Source organism: Halichoerus grypus, chromosome 11 (genome assembly GCF_964656455.1).
Source record: "Halichoerus grypus chromosome 11, mHalGry1.hap1.1, whole genome shotgun sequence".
In the NCBI taxonomy this organism is placed as follows: domain Eukaryota; kingdom Metazoa; phylum Chordata; class Mammalia; order Carnivora; family Phocidae; genus Halichoerus; species Halichoerus grypus.
The window spans coordinates 45,447,250-45,463,424 of record NC_135722.1 but is presented as its reverse complement, the minus strand read 5'-3'; the positions used below and the strand labels follow the sequence as shown (position 1 = coordinate 45,463,424).

The 16,175-nt window shown below is 40.7% G+C and overlaps 1 protein-coding gene and 1 long non-coding RNA gene across 9 annotated transcripts in view; one reads left to right on the top strand and one right to left on the bottom strand.

Annotated features, from left to right (window-relative positions):
• The window catches only part of LOC144379439 (uncharacterized), a 209,929-nt gene that overhangs the window by 36,440 nt on the left and 157,314 nt on the right, over positions 1 to 16,175 (top strand). The window lies entirely within an intron of this gene.
• The window catches only part of IRAG1 (inositol 1,4,5-triphosphate receptor associated 1), a 132,216-nt gene continuing 124,624 nt past the window's right edge, over positions 8,584 to 16,175 (bottom strand). For all 4 annotated transcript variants that reach the window (XM_036111138.2, XM_078058405.1, XM_036111140.2 and 1 more), the window contains one exon: positions 8,584 to 11,998. In XM_036111138.2, the coding sequence (XP_035967031.1) occupies positions 11,755 to 11,998 (244 nt within the window). In that variant the 3' untranslated portion in view covers positions 8,584 to 11,754. The remainder of the gene's footprint in view (positions 11,999 to 16,175) is intronic.

The following is a 16,175-nucleotide window of genomic DNA, read 5'->3' as shown; positions in this document are numbered from 1 at the left end:
AAATGAGGAAGGCAGATAGCACAGCATGAACTGCTGGAGGTTTCCCCAATTCCCATATTCCCTGCCACCTTCCGCTTCCCTCACCAGCTCATTCTCACACAGTTCATTGTTATTACCTGTGGAGCCTATTCATTTATTTACTCGTAGGAATGTCCATCTCTAAAGGAGATTGAGCATGGGTTTTCCTCCCACAGTCAGTGATTTTTTTTTTTTCTCCAGCTGCTTATCTTATGATCTGGGGAGGAATGATGCTAAGGCTCATGAAAGCAAGTGCCCATTTAAGTACTGAGTACAGGGTGTTTATGCCTCCCTTTTCTTTTATACACTTGAAATTTCTACACCACTGCAAGTGATTCTTTCTTCAAAGAAACAAGACATACAATTCATATTTAGAAAACACAACTGGGGGACAATTCATGAAATTTTAGTCATTTTTCACTTTACAAAAGGATTTTTGACTTTATAATAGGAATCACCACAGGGGTCCTTTATATAATAACTCTCTAATAACTTCTCTTGTATTCTGGTAGACCAAAATTCAATTTAGATTTCCTCTTTCTTCTTTGATGAATGTGAGGTTTATCTGTACTATATATGAGCAGACTGCACTCTGGTATCCCAGCTAGATATTCAGTGGTTTGTCTTCCATGGCAATTTTGGAATTCTGGCTTGTGAATAATGCCTTGAGCAATGGTTTATGAGTTTTCTCCAAAATGAATGTCATTTATAGGAATGGTGTATGGATAACAATTTCTTTTCTATACAAGTGGTATCAGTCATAAAATTAGATATCTGTACAGAAAATACCAGTAATGAAAGAAGAATTTGCTCTGCACCTAGGTAACTTGTAAGAGACCAGGGGATAACTCTTAAGTAACTCTAATATTTAAATATCTGTAGACCTCATTACTTGGGTGAGCACAAGCCCCAGGCTACAGGTACCTCAGAAACATATGTGATTCTATCACCATGGAACCAGGTAGACAAGAAGGCAGGAATCATGTCTTTTTCATCATTATCCTTAAAGCCTAGCACCATGGCCAAAAGAAAGTTAGCCTTCAAGTATTTGCTAAAGTATTTCAAAAAGAAAGAAGGAAGGAAGACAGGAAGGGAAAAATGAATCATGGAAGGCAAGGACCTAAATTCTGGAAACAAATTTCTAGAAGGGGAATTATTAGATAAAGGGAGTCTGCACCATGGTGCTGGTGCTTAATAATGAGTTCCTGGAAGAGGAAACAATCTTATTTGATCTGTTCAAATTTTCTACTTCTTCTTGCTTGTTTTGGTAGGTTATTTTTTGGATATCCGTATTGAGAGAAGTTAAGCCACCATTGGAATGTGAGAATGCTTGACGGGAACTTGTTGCCTCTCTTGTTAAATGTGAATATTCTCAGTCTTCAGTTGTAGGCCTCTCACTCCAGGCAAGTTTCTGAAGAGTTAGTTGCCAGAAGCTAAAAGCTAAACTGGAGAGCTATAAAGAAAGTATTGCCAGTTGATTTTTCTTCACTGTTTTGAGAAACAGTGTTTAGGATATGGAAAAAAAACCCCAAAACCCAGCAGCACTATCCACTTCTGAAATACCAGCTCATGTTTAATGTCCATTAAGGAGGGCACGGGATGTAATGAGCACTGGGTATTATATAAGACTGATGAATCACTGAACTCTACCTCTGAAACTAATAATATGCTATATGTTAATTAATTGAATTTAAATTTAAAAAAAAAAAAGTAGCAATCTGCCCTAATAAATAAATAAATAAAATAAAATAATAGCTCATGGTATAATCAAGGAGAATCAACAATTAAAGAAAAAATTTGTAGAATTAGAAGGGAAATTTGAAAAGTTACATGAAATGAACAGCAATGAAGTTGCAAAGGAAAGTAGGAAACAGAATATCCAGACCCATTTTCTTTTTTTAACTTGTTTTTTAAATTCTACTATAATATACAGTGTTATATTAGTTTTGGATATACAATATAGTGATTCAACACTTCCATGCATTACTTAGTGCTCATCACGATAAGTGTACCTCTTAATCTCCATCACCTATTTCACTCATTCCCTACTCACCTCCTCTGTGGTTACCATCAGTTTGTTCTCTATATTTAAGAGTCTGGGTTTTTTTTTAAATCTTTTTTTCTTTGTTCATTTGTTTTGCCTCTTAAATTAGACATGAGTCAAACCAAATGGTGTCTTTCTCTGACTGATTTGTTTCATTTAGCATTATACCCTTTAGATCCATCCATGTTGTTGCAAATGGCAAGATTTTGTTCTTTTTTATGGCCGAGTGATACACCGTATCTTCTTTATCCATTCATCTATTGATGGGCACTTGGGCTGCTTCTATAATTTGGCTGTTGTAAATAATGCTGTAAACATAGGTGTGCTTATATCCTTTTGAATTAGGGTTTTTGTATTCTTTGGGTAAATCCAGTAGTGCAATTACTGGATTATAGGGTAGTTCTGTTTTTAATTTTTTGAGGAATCTCCATACTGTTTTCCAGGGTGGCTGCACCAGTTTGTATTCCCACCAACAGTGCAGGGGATTCCTTTTCCCCCCATCCTCACCAACACTTGTGTTTCTTGTGTTTTTGATTTTAGGCATTCTGGCAGGTGTGAGGTGATATCTCATTGTCATTTGATTTGCATTTCCCTGATGATGAGTGATGTTGAGCATCTTTTCATGTGTCTGTTGACCATCTTTGTATGTCTTCTTCGGAGAAATGTCTGTTCATGTCTTCTGTCCATTATTTAATTGGATTATTTGTTTGGTGTTTTTTTTTTTTTTTTTTGGTTTTGAGTTGTATAACTTCTTTATATATTTTGGATACTAACCATTTAGTGGATATATCATTTGCAGATATCTTCTCCCATTCCATAGGAGTAGGTTGTCTTTAGTTTTGTTATTTCCTTTGCTGTGCAGAAGCTTTATATTTTGATGAAGTCCCAATAGTTTATTTTTGCTTTTATTTCCCTTACCTCAGGAGACATATCTAGAAAAATATTGCTACCACCAATGTCAAAAAAATTATTGCCTGTGTTCTCTTCAAGGATTTTTATGGTTTCAGGTCTCACATTTAGGTCTTTAATCCATTTTGAGTTTATTTTTGTGTATGGTGTAAGAAGGTGGTCTAATTTCATTCTTTTGCATATAGCTGTCCTGTTTTCCCAACACGATTTACTGAAGACTGTCTTTTTCCTGTTGTATATTCTTGTCTCCTTTGTTGTAGATTAATTGACCATATAATTGTGGGTTTATTTCTGGGCTGTCTATTCTGTTCTATTGATCTATTCTGTTCTATTGTGTTTGTTTTTGTGCCAGTATCATACTGCTTTGATTACTACAGCTTTGTAGTATACCTTGAAATCTGGGATTATGATACCTCCAATTTTTTTCTTTTTCAAGATTGCTCTGGCTATTTGGGGTCTTTGGGGGTTCCATACAAATTTTAGGATTATTTGTTCTAGTTCTGTGAAAAATGCTGTTGGTTTATTATTATTATTATTATGTTAGTCACCATACTGTTGGTTTTTTTTTTTAAAGATTTTATTTATTTATTTGACAGAGAGAGACACAGAGAGAGAGGGAACACAAGCAGGGGGGAGGGGTAGAGGGAGCAGCAGACTCACCGCTGAGCAGGGAGCCCGATCGGGGCTCGATCCCAGGACGCTGGGATCATGACCTGAGCTGAAGGCAGATGCTTAACGACTGAGCCACCCAGGAGCCCCAACCATACTGTTGGTGTTTTGATAGGGATTGCATTAAATCTGTAGATTGCTCTAGGTGGTTTGGTCATTTAACAATATTTGTTCTCCCAATCCGTGAGCATAGAATGTCTTTTCATTTCTTGTGTTGTCTTCAATTTCTTTCATCAGTGTGTTATGGTTTTCAAACAGGTCTTTAACCTCCTTGATTATGCTTATTCCTAGGTGTTTTATTATTTTTGGTGCAATTGTAAATGGTACTTTTCTCTCTCTGCTGCTTATTAGTGTATAAAAATGCAACAGATTTCTACATATTGATTTTGTACCCTGTGACTTTACTGAATTCACTTATACGTTCTAGTGGTTTTTTGGTGGAGTCTTAGGGTTTTCTGTATATAGTATGTCATCTGCAAATAGTGGAAGTTTTACTTCTTCCTTACTGATTTGAATTACTTTTATGTCTTTCTTGTTTGATTGCTGTGGCTAGGACTTCCAGTACTATGTTGAATAAAAGAGGTGAGAGAGGACATCCTTGTCTTGTTCTTGATCCTAGGGGAAAAGCTTTCAGTTTTTCACCATTGAGTATGGTGTTAGCTGTGAGTTTTTCATATATGGCCTTTATTATGTTGAAGTATATTCCCTCTAAACCTACTTTGTTGAGGGTTTTTATCATGAATGGATGTTTACTTTGTCAATTGCTTTTTCTGCATCTATTGAAATGATCATATGGTTTATATCCTTTCTTTTCTTGATGTGATGGTATCACATTGATTCATTTGCAAATATTGAACCACCCTTGCATCCTGGGAATAAATCCTACTTGATTGTGGTGAGTGATTTTGTTAATATATTGTTGGATTTGATTTATTAATACTTTGTTGAGGATTTTTGCATCTATGTTCATCGGAGATATTGGCCTGTAGTTCTCTTTTTTTGTGGTGTCTTTTAAAAATTTTTTTTATTTTTAAAATTTTTAAGAAGATTTTATTTATTTATTTGACAGAGAGAGACACAGTGAGAGAGGGAACACAAGCAGGGGGAGTGGGAGAGGGAGAAGCAGGCTTCCTGCCGAGCAGGGAGCCCAATGTGGGGCTTGATCCCAGGACCCTGGGATCATGACCCGAGCCGAAGGCAGACGCTTAACAACTGAGCCACCCAGGCACCCCATTTTGTGGTGTCTTTATCTGGTTTTGGTATCAGAGTAATGTTGGCCTCATAGAATGAATTTGGAAATTTTCCTTCTTCTTCTATTTTTTGGAATAGTTTGAGAAGAATAAGTGTTAATTTTTCTTTAAATGTTTTGTAGAATTTTCCTGTGGAAATTTGGGAAAATCTGGTCCTGGACTTTTTTTTGTTGTTGGTGGGAGTATTTTGATTACTGATTCAATATCTTTGCTGGTATTTGATCTGTTCAAATTTTCTACATCTTCCTGATTTAGTTTTGGTAGGTTATATGTTTTCTAGGAATTTATCCATTTCTTCTAGTTTGTCCAATTTATTGGCATATAATTTTTCATAATATTCTCTTATAATCCTTTGTATGTCTGAGGAGTTGGTTGTTATTTCTCCTCTTTTTTTTTTCAAATTTTGATTTAAATTCTTTAGTTAACATATAGTGTAATATTGGTTTCAGGAGTAGAATTTAGCAGTTCATCACTTACATATAACACCAGTGCTCATCATAACAAGTGCCCTCCTTAATTACCCATCACTCATTTAGCCTATCTCCCACCCACCTCTCTCCACCAACCCTCAGTTTGTTCTCTATCATTAAGAGCCTCTTATGGTTTGTTTCCCTCTCTCTTTTTTTTTTCCTTCTCCAATGTTCATCTGTTTTGTTTCTTAAATTCCACATATGGGTGAAACCATATTATTTCTCCTCTTTCATTTCTGATTTTGAGTCCTCTCTCTCTCTGAGCCTGGCTACTAATCTATTAATTTTGTTGATCTTCTCAAAGAACAACACCCTTTTACTATCTCAGAATTCTGTAGGTCAGAAGTCTGGGTGGGCTCAACTGGGTTCTCTGCTGTGGGTCTCACAAAATTAAAATCAATGTGTAGGCAGTGGTGTGCTCTTACCTGGAGGCCCTGGGGAACAATCCACTTTCTTGCTCATTCAGGATGGTGGCAGAATTCATTTCCTTGAGGCTGTAGGAATGAGGTCCTTGTTTTCTTGCTGGCTGTCAACTGGGGTCTATTCTCTGCTCCAAAAGGCTGCCTGCTTCTCTTTTCATGTAGCTCACTCTATTTTCAAAGCAGCAATGACATTTTGGGTCCTTCTCACACCTCTAATCTCTCTGACTTCTACTTCTACCATTAGCTAGAGAAAGCTCTCTGCTTTTTTTTTTTAATTGTTATGTTAATCACCATACATTACATCATTAGTTTTTGATGAAAGCTCTCTGCTTTTTTTTTTTTTTTAAAGATTTTATTTATTTATTTGAGACAGAGAGAATGAGAGAGAGAGCACATGAGGGGGGGAGGGTCAGAGGGAGAAGCAGGCTCCCTGCCGAGCAGGGAGCCCGATGCGGGACTCGATCCAGGGACTCCAGGATCATGACCTGAGCCGAAGGCAGTCGCTTAACCAACTGAGCCACCCAGGCGCCCGAAAGCTCTCTGCTTTTAAGGGCTGATGTGATTACATTGGGCCCACTGAGATGATTTCCCTATTTTAAGGTCAGCTTTACCATATAACATAACAGTAGTAATATTTCATATTCAAAGGTTTCAGGGATTGGGGTGGGACATCTTGGGGGGTGTATTTTAGAAATTCTTCCTACTACAATTACTTACCTTTGATTAGATCTTGATTCTGCTTTCTGGGAGAAACTCCTGTGTCCCATGTGTCCACTGATTCTGTAGCCCTTCATTGTATACAATCTTCCTTGGCCACATTTGAAGTAGGATTTAAGGAGTATGCCCTCCTGGGGGGTAACACAGCTTTTGCAATCTGCCTTCTCTTGGTATAAAGCTGAAGATCCCAAAAGTTGTTTTCTAATTTGAACAGTTGAACTTTTTCATCTTGGCTCATGTTTCTTTGTAAATACAATTCTCTCACAAACCCAGATTTCTCACCTATTTGCTTCCATTTGATTCCGTTGCCAATAACCATACCCAAAATCCTTTCCCAGTCATAATTAGCAAGATGCATTTCTTTGTTTTCTCACTCCATTCCTCTCTCTCTCTAATGGTGCCTACACTGAGTTCATGTGAAACCACAGATGGAAGGGCCATATCCTTAATCTGGTCTTTGCCATGGGCTGAGTTGATCTGAGTTCAACTGAAAATTTTTATTGGTTCTTTCCCACTGAAAGCTCTTTTTATTCTTACTGTTTGGAGTTTAGAAACAGTCAGGCTTTCTAAGCCTTCAGTCTGAACCCTCTGTATATTTTTCTTTCTACTTCCAAATAGCCAATTCTTTCCCAAGTGCTTCTTTTTCTTACAATATCTTGCCAAAGGCAGCCAATAAAGCCTCACATGGATTTATTCCAGCCACTTCTCCTAGGGCTATAGGCTGCCCATGGGCTGCCTTTCAAATTATCATGGGTAACCCTTTGCCAAATATTTTTGTTTTACTCACTACATGAGTCACCAGATTTCTAGCTCCTGAGATTAGTTTTCTTGTTTTCTGCTGCTTGACTGCTAAGCCAGTGCCTCATATTTTGAAAACTTGTTATTGAAGCATCACCTTTGTGGTTCAAATCTATGCATTAATCAAAGTAGGCTAACTGCTATAACAAATATTCCTGAATTTCAGTGGCCCGATACACTGAAATTTTATTTCTTGCTCATGTCACAGCTGAATTCTGTGAGTGCCCATTCAAAGATCCAGCTTCCATCTTCTCAGGTCTCAGGTCCTCAACTAAATCCTCTGATTTTGGTAAGAAGAGGGGAAATAAAGACAGTGTGAAATATTGGGCAGGAGAGTCGTTTTTAGGACATTACTTTCTGAAAGGTCTACATTCCCCTACATCTAGCTGCAAGAAAGATTGAAAAATATATGTATTGCATGGAGCACTGGGTGTTATACACAAACAATGAATCATGGAACACCAAATCAAAAGCTAATGATGTACTGTATGGTGACTAACATAATAAAAAAATTTTAAAGAAAGACTGAAAAATATGGTCTAGCTGTGGAAATCATGTTGGTGAAAATTCAGCAGTCTCTAGCACAGCAAAAATGTATTAATTTTAAAAATTAAAAGAGACAAAAAAACATACTCTTAAATACAGAGAATAAACTGGTGGTTACTAGAAGGGAGGTGGGTGGGGGGATGGGTGAAATAGGTAAAGGGGATTAAGAGGACACTATTTTGTATAAGTACCACACGCTAACTGATTACGCCACTGGAGCTCCAAGAGGAGACTATTTTGATGAGCACTGAGAAATCTATAGAATTGTTGAATCAGGGGCACCTGGGTGGTGCAGTAGGTTGACTATCCTACTCTTGGTTTTGGCTCAGGTTGTGATCTCAAGGTTGTGAGATCAAGCCCCACGTTGGGCTCTGTGCTCAGGGGGGAGTGTGCTTGAGGTTCTCTCTCACTCTCCCTTTACCCCTCCCACTCATGCTCTTTTCTCTCTCTAAAATAAATGAAATCTTAAAAAAAAAAGAGAAAGAATTGTTGAATCATTATATTATACAACTGAAAAAAAATTGTAAGCTGAGAAGGTGTAGGAAACTAAGATCAGGAATGAAGAAGAAAGAGAGGAAACAATCCAACCCCTAAGAGGTAGCCCATAGTACAGTGACCCAAGGGCTGGGGACTTTTGGCTTGGTTCTGGGAAGCACTAATATCTAAGGGGATCTAATTCAGAGTTGGGGCAAGATTGTGGCTTAGCTCCATAAAATGAGGAGGCATTTGGCTACTGCCAATGGTTTGGAAATGTGCTTTTATTTTCAAACTCAGGTATGTGACACTCTATAGTTCAATGCTAGCACACCTGTGTGAGGTTTAACAACATTAGGAACTGACAGCCAGTGATACACAAATCCAGTATCTCCCTCTCCATTTATTCCGCCAGGCTGTACACAGAGAATGATATATATGGATTTTGTGGCAGCCAGAAAGTGAAGGCCTTTAAGGAGGTGATATCAACAACGACACAAACTATACATCACTGAAACTCAAGATAGGCACCCAGAGTCCTAGGGCTAAGCAGAAATGTCAGACTTCAGAGGCATTTTGAGGGGAACTTTTATTTTAGATCAATATCACTGTTGGAAAGACAGGGCCCATTTCTCTCCATTTCACTGCTGCTTTAGTAACATTCCACCTGCTTCAGATCAAACTTTGCTTTTCAGAAAAGAAACGCCGATGAGTACTCTTTTCAGGAATGCCCTTGGAAATGTGGTTACTGTTACAGTTCTTCTTTTCTTCAACCTCTCTTACAGAGTACTTTGGGTGAGGGCCTATGTCTGGAAGCACTCTTGCAGGCTTTTCTATGGAGCAGCTGGAGGTTCAGGAGCTCACTGTAGCTGTTCTCCTGCCTTTGTTTTAATTGGTAACAAAGGTGGTAACCCTGTAGCCAAGGGGACAGTGAGCCAGCTCAACCTCGTCCTTCTTTAAGGGAGGCTGAGACTGGACATTGCCTGTATAGAGTCCTGCTCCACAGCTACTGTCTCTAGAGCTCCATTTACATCCTGCCTGTGACTCTGAAGGCCTAAAAGATTTTTCAGTGTGTCCAGACCCCTGGTACATCAGGGAAAACCATCCTTCCAGGCCCCCAAAGTCCCTCTGCCTTGATCTGCACCTCTTTACCTTAATGGCACATTCTTGCTCAACCCTGGCTTGGGCTTCACTCACAGTGGTTTTCCAGCCACTGTAAAGGATGCCCCCCACCCCACCTTAAAACAACACGCTGTTTTACAGTAGGGCTGATCTAGGTGGGTCTTTCTGAAAGGAGTGGTTGCATCAAGCCCAGTCCTTGAGCTTGGAAATGGTGTTTCCAGTTAGGTCTCATTTCTGCTCTTTCCCAGAGTAGACTGAAAAATAATAGAATAAGTTGAGACTAATAAAGATATTTTTCTCACTGAGATAGTGGCAGTGATGGTACTGGGACTGGGAAGTGTGCAAAATGTCAGCTGTCTCTAGGCTGCTCTCTACCACCTTGAATTCTCACTTGTTCTTTTGACCAGCATTTAATGATACCCTCCCATGTATCAGCCACCATGCTAGGTACTTACCCCAGAGAATGGGTAAGATATTGTTCTTGTCTTTGAGGAAAATAGTAGGGGAGATAGAAACACAAAAAAGTTATTGTGATATACTGTCACAATTGTCAATAATTAAGATGTTTAAAAAGTGTCAGAAAGTACAGAAGAGGGTGTGACCTATTATGTGGGGTATGGTAGGGAGTTGGAGCGAGGTCATTAAAGCTTGTATGGAGGGGATAATTTTTGCACTTGGTTCTGAAGAGTAACCAGTAGAAAAGAGGAGAATGGCAGAAGAAAAACTGGTGAGTAGAGGAGCAGAACTATGAGAAAATGATTTAGTCTGGGAACCAGAAATAATCTGGAGTGGTTGGAGGGCTACTTGGGGAAGTGGGACTGAAATGTAAGGCATGCAGTTAGGAGACCACTGGAAAAGGCAATTTTATGCAGGGGCCAGTCTGTATGGATTTGAGTTCCAGGCCCATAATTTACTAACTGGATGTACTTGGCAAGTTGTGTTTTTGTGCTTCAGTTTCCTTATCTGAAAATGAGGAGATTAGTACGCACCTCATAGGTTTTTCCTTTTTTTTGAGGATTAAATGAATTAATACCTATATAATACCTAGAACAGTGCTTGGCTCATAGTAAGTTCTATATGAATGTTAGCAACAAAACAACATCAACAACGAAACAAAAACAAGAGCAGAACAACCACAATAAAACCCACAAGAAACCAACACCCCCCAAAACTGATGAGGGATGAATGAAAGCAGTGGCTGTAAAGGTGGAGGGAGAAGTCAAATTGGAGATGAGATGTGCTCCTTCAGTTTTATGCTAAACAGTTATGAATGCTCTGAAACATACTTGGGTTGGAAATCCCGTTTGAACTAAAGCACTAAGGTGCAACTGCACATTTGCATGTGGGCACACAGGAGCTGAAAGCACACTGTGTCTCCTCCTTCACCTGAGAGGTGGGTTAACTGCTCTCAATAGGAGAGGACAAATAGGGAATAGACTGTGTTGTACAACAGCTTAGAATTAGCACTTGAAATGGAGACCAGCAAGTTCACTGTTGAAACCATGAGTTTTCAGTGTTTTTCAAACATCTTAAATCCATGTGGAGAGCTCATTGAACAGGTGCCTGGTGACTGCCCCACACCTAGTGAAAATTCTGTGGGTTGGCTTTATCCAGAACACACACTGAGAGCACACGTTTGGAAGGTTGTTGGCTTCATGCACATGCCTGCTGTGTGTATGTATGTGTTGTGTGTGTACACAGATGCATATATATTAACTCACATCCTCCCATTTCATTTCAAGCACTGGTCTAAATTCAGCCTAAATATTTTTCTGAGAAACCTTTCCTACTTCTGTAAAGAGAAACTCTGGTTCCAAAGGGGAGGAGGGGAGGCTGAAGGAGAGGCAGTGAGGATGAGATGGAAATGGGATGATATTCATGTTGTGACTCCAAATTCTAGGTCTGATCGTCAGGGTCAGTGTTAGCCTTTGGGAATAATTAATTCTTCTTTATTTCTGACTACAGAGAGGAAAAAAGGGAAGGGAGAGTGAGCTTCTTACTATCTCCTGCAGTGAAGGTGTTTTATTTTCCCCAGCCATCTGAGCTTGGGGCAGATGACTTTCCCTTCTCTTAGAGTTCCTTCATAAAGGTGACTTCATTCACCAGGTGCTTTACAAGGGCAGTTTTGTTGATCCTCCAAGAACATCAGTTTCTGTGTATGCATAGCTCCCACACGGGTGCTGAGTGTGAAAGAACCTTGCTCATTTCCTAATGGGCTAGCAGTACCATGCCCACACCTGGCCTGAAACACTGTGCTTGGGGAAAGGGCAGTCAGTTGTGTGCTGGAGCAGGGTACTGACTGGGTGTCAGGTTTCCTACTGCTCGGCAGGTTGCTCATGCTGGAGTCCTGAGCTCCACCACGAGTCCCTCTGGGCTGCTGAGCAAGTGGATCTCCCAAGGGGCCCATCAGCCTGCTCCACACAAGAGTTATAGGAACTGTAGAGCCCCAGCACAACAGTCAGGACCAGCATCACTGTGGCCATCATCCAGATGACTTGCCAGTGCTGACACAGTTTGGGATACATGACTTGTAAGAAATGAACCAATTCTTCAAGTTTGCTGTCAAATGAAAAAATAGGAGAAGGGTTTAGTATATTAGGCACATTAAAATTTTTCCCCAGGTGATTTTAATGCCACCAGTCCATAACCTTGATGTTGGGAGCTACTGGGCTAGAACACTCCTTTTACTCGTTTGATCATTCATTCATTCATACATGCCCTCATCTATTCATGAGATGTTCATTGATATCTGAACTCTCTCAATCCCCAGGACAGAAGGTTGGCTGACCCACACTCCCATGCATGCAGATGGGACCAGCATCTTTTCTGCACTTAGTGGTATTTAGTGATCAGTTTCAAGTTCTAATCTGTCCCCTGCCTTCATGTTCTGACGCATATTTTATTGTCCTCAGTTCCACATCTGACTGTGTTCAGAGTAGAAGAACTGTCCTAAAACCCCAGAAAACTCTCCATGTTCAATGCTAAATGACAAGGAACCAGATCAACCTCAAGAGCTCACTTCAAACCATCCCAGGGGCAACCAGAGGACTAGTAGCCTCCAGCAACCTCCCAGTGGCTTAGTCCAGATGTTTTCTCAACCCCAGTAATCTTCACTCCCTAATTTCCCTTCTTCCTTTTTCTCCCTTCTTTACTCTCCCTTTTCTCTCTTTCTTCCTTCCTTTTCATCTCCCACCCCCCCCCCCCCGGCCATTTTTTGGCTGCTTCACTCTCTTTTTCCCTCTTCCTCTCTTCCCAACTGCCTTTCAACTTTCCCTCTCTTTGGGGCCTAGTGAAACAACATTTGGTCATATGGCCTGCTTTCCAGAGTCCATTCTTCAAGCTCTCTAGTGAAATCCTGGACACTTTCACTAGGCTAGAATTTTTTCCTATTTCTTTTTTTTAAAATTTTATTATGTTATGTTAATCCCCATACATTACATCATTAGTTTTAGATGTAGTGTTCCATGATTCATTGTTTGCGTATAACACCCAGTGCTCCATTCAGTACGTGCCCTCTTTAATACCCATCACCAGGCTAACCCATCCCCCCACCCCCTCCCCTCTAGAACCCTCAGTTTGTTTCTCAGAGTCCATAGTCTCTCATGGTTCGTCTCCCCCTCCGATTCCCCCCCTTCATTTTTCCCTTCCTACCATCTTCTTCTTCTTCTTCTTCTTCTTTTTTTTAACATATAATGTATTATTTGTTTCAGAGGTACAGGTCTGTGATTCAACAGTCTTACACAATTCACAGCGCTCACCATAGCACATACCCTCCCCAATGTCTCTCACCCAGCCACCCCATCCCTCCCACCCCCCATCACTCCAGCAACCCTCAGTTTGTTTCCTGAGATTATTCTAATCCCTCATCTATTTTTAAAAATGGAGGAGGTGAGGAAAATGACAGGAGGGCTTTCTGAAGATCTGGAGGCACACATAGACACTGCAATATGCAGGCCATTTGCTGAGAAGTAGACAGCTCTAATTTAGTTAGTAGAAAAAAGATGCCTTATGACTGACGGAAAGACTCAACAATACCTTCCTTGGAAAGGGACCAGAGGCTCAGAGTGCCTGCCTCAGATGCTAAGGTACCAACTGGTTTTTCTTCCATATGGGACCCATTTGATAATTGTTTCAGGAACAGTTAGGCAAAGCAAAACAGTGAGCACTTAGCTGAGGTGAAAATCTGGTTATTTTCACAACTGTTGGGAAGGGACAGCTTGGAAATGGAAGCTTATTTTCTTTCAGCCCTGTTTAGATTCTTTAGTTTCTACTTAGATATAATTGGACGCTAAAATGCAGTCTTTCTTTGGGGCTGTATTTCTGTGCTCCAAAACAAGCTGCTAGAGTGGAAAAAATCCCACTGTCACCCCACTCTGAAGTGGGACTGCAGAGGAGGAGGTCAAGATCTGGCTTTGTGAACCTTAGCTGGTCCCCCATTTCTAGCCTATGCAGAGTTAGAAATAGAATTAGATTAGAAATAGAATCTCTGTGGAAATCAGTTTTTGATTTTTGATCTCCCATAGGGAGGGGTGAGGTGGCTTCCTTCTCACCTGGGCCTAGGGAAGAGGGGCTTCAGAGATGCTGTTTGGAGAGCTCGATATGCTGAGGTTTGGGGGACACAGTGGACTGGTGTGTGCCTCACACATGAGCAGTTGGAAGAGCAAGAATCTTGCTGACATGCTTGATGGCATCAGAGTTGTGGGCCATGATAGGGAAAGCTGTCCTTCTACCAATAGTGAGCCAAATGTACACATTTTACCCCAACTGATTGTAGTCAGGAGAAGGAGAGCTGACATGGGGCATCACAGATCCTGCCCAGAAATGCTACTTAGAAGCTGAACAGTGAAGGTATACTTCCAGCTGCCCAAGGACTGAGAGGGATTTTAAGTGGCTAGCTAGAAGACATGCATTTGATCTCATAAAGGGACCAGCAGCTGAGAGGACCTCGGCCATGGTGTGACTGTGTGTGTATGCTGGGAGATGGGAGGAGTGGTTTTCTCTAGAGGTCCCATAAAGCAACACACTAACCAAAGTCAGCAAGTCAGCTTTAAACCCCTGCCAAGCCCTGGAGCCTGCTCGCAATCTATTCAAGTAATACCTTCCCAACCCCTTCATCTCAGTTCCCTTTCCTAGCATTGATCCTAGAGAGGGCAGATGCTGCACTGGCAAAACTGGAGGAGAGGGTAGAAGTGCAAGTGGGATAGAGAGAAAGAAGCCACACTCCCCCTGCCTACTACAGACTTCTTTCCTGAAGCAGACAAACTGCAGGAAAAAAGAAGGTTGATCTTTGTAAGTTCAGGCTTTTGACTATTTTAGGGAACTGGCCATTTTAATTAATGAAATGAGATTATTCTTGGGACTTAAACTTGACCAGAGGACTTCTGCTTTCTGAGAGTTACTGGAAAAGTAAAGGAATCTGCCTAATATTGTCTAAACTCCATAGAGCAGATTTAAACAGGCAAATGCCAAAATTTAATGGGGAAAATCATGTTTGAGTGCAGGTGCCTGCAGGCAACTGTGTGTCTACAGAACTCAGGAATGAGTGAGGGGATTGCCTGGTATTAAAGACAACAGGCTCTTAGGACCAGTCTGGCTTTGGTGACAGAGGAAGGGACCCTATAACTGTGAGCAGGCAGTTCATATGTTAGCAGTGTCAGTTGTTACGGAGAAGATGATGCCTCAGTAGTGGGCCTGAAAAGGGGAAGCTACACCCCTGTAATGAAGGACGAGGACCCTTCTATGTGCTGATGTCTGGTATTCATCACCTGAGGTACAGGCATGTTTTCAAGATCAAAAAGTAAATCCGAGAGGAAGCAAAGGTTAGGAGAGAGAACGAGGCCTCTCAGGATCAGAAGGACCAAGAGGATACTTTTGGACGATGGATGTGAAAGGCAGCCATTGCTATGTGCTGCGGACCAGGAGCTGGACAGAGAGCCTTACTTTCCCTGTGGTTTCACAAGGAGAGAACTGTGATTAGCAGCTCAAATTTGAGATCAAATTAGCTAGATAAGGATTCCAGTCTTGTGCTTTGTAAACTAGACTGTTTATATTCCACGTACTCTGTTTAGCTCTCTTTTGTTCTTTCTGAGTACATGGAAGTGTTAGAAGTTCTAGCTTGTCTTAGCTATATGCAAAGAAGCCAAAGAAAGGGCTGTTGTCCAGGTCTGGGCTTGACTGCATTAAAGGGGAGGAAGATAGTTAGTGACCTCTAAAATATAAGAACAAAGGACCCCCAAGAAGGAGAGACGATGTAAGGAGAATAGGATCCAGCTGCTTGGAGTAGGGACTGTACTTTCATTGTAAAAACTTGGGGATTCTTTCATTAGGGGAGGTGGTACATCCTAGCATAGGTTTGCTTTCAACAGTGAAGCATTTTCTCCAGCTTTCCTAGACCGCTCTTCCCTTGAACACTAGGGTTGACCCATGTAGGCTGAGACCTCTCACTCTGGCTGAATCTTCCTCCAGCTGGGCTCTATTGGCTGTTCCTATGTGCTTTGAAGCATATCCATCTCATGTCTAATCTTCATTTTATTACCTTATTCACTGCATGCATGTGATTTTGAGTCTGCCGGCAATGAGGCACAGACACATACCCTATTTCAAGTTTAGCAGCTGATTAGACAATCATTTTGGCTGGAGCCACACTGGACTCCAAGATAGCCTGGGGTTCTAAAAACAAAGACTTTGGTGAAGTGTTCCAAGTTTTCTATAACCACATTTTTAAAAATCAAAATTG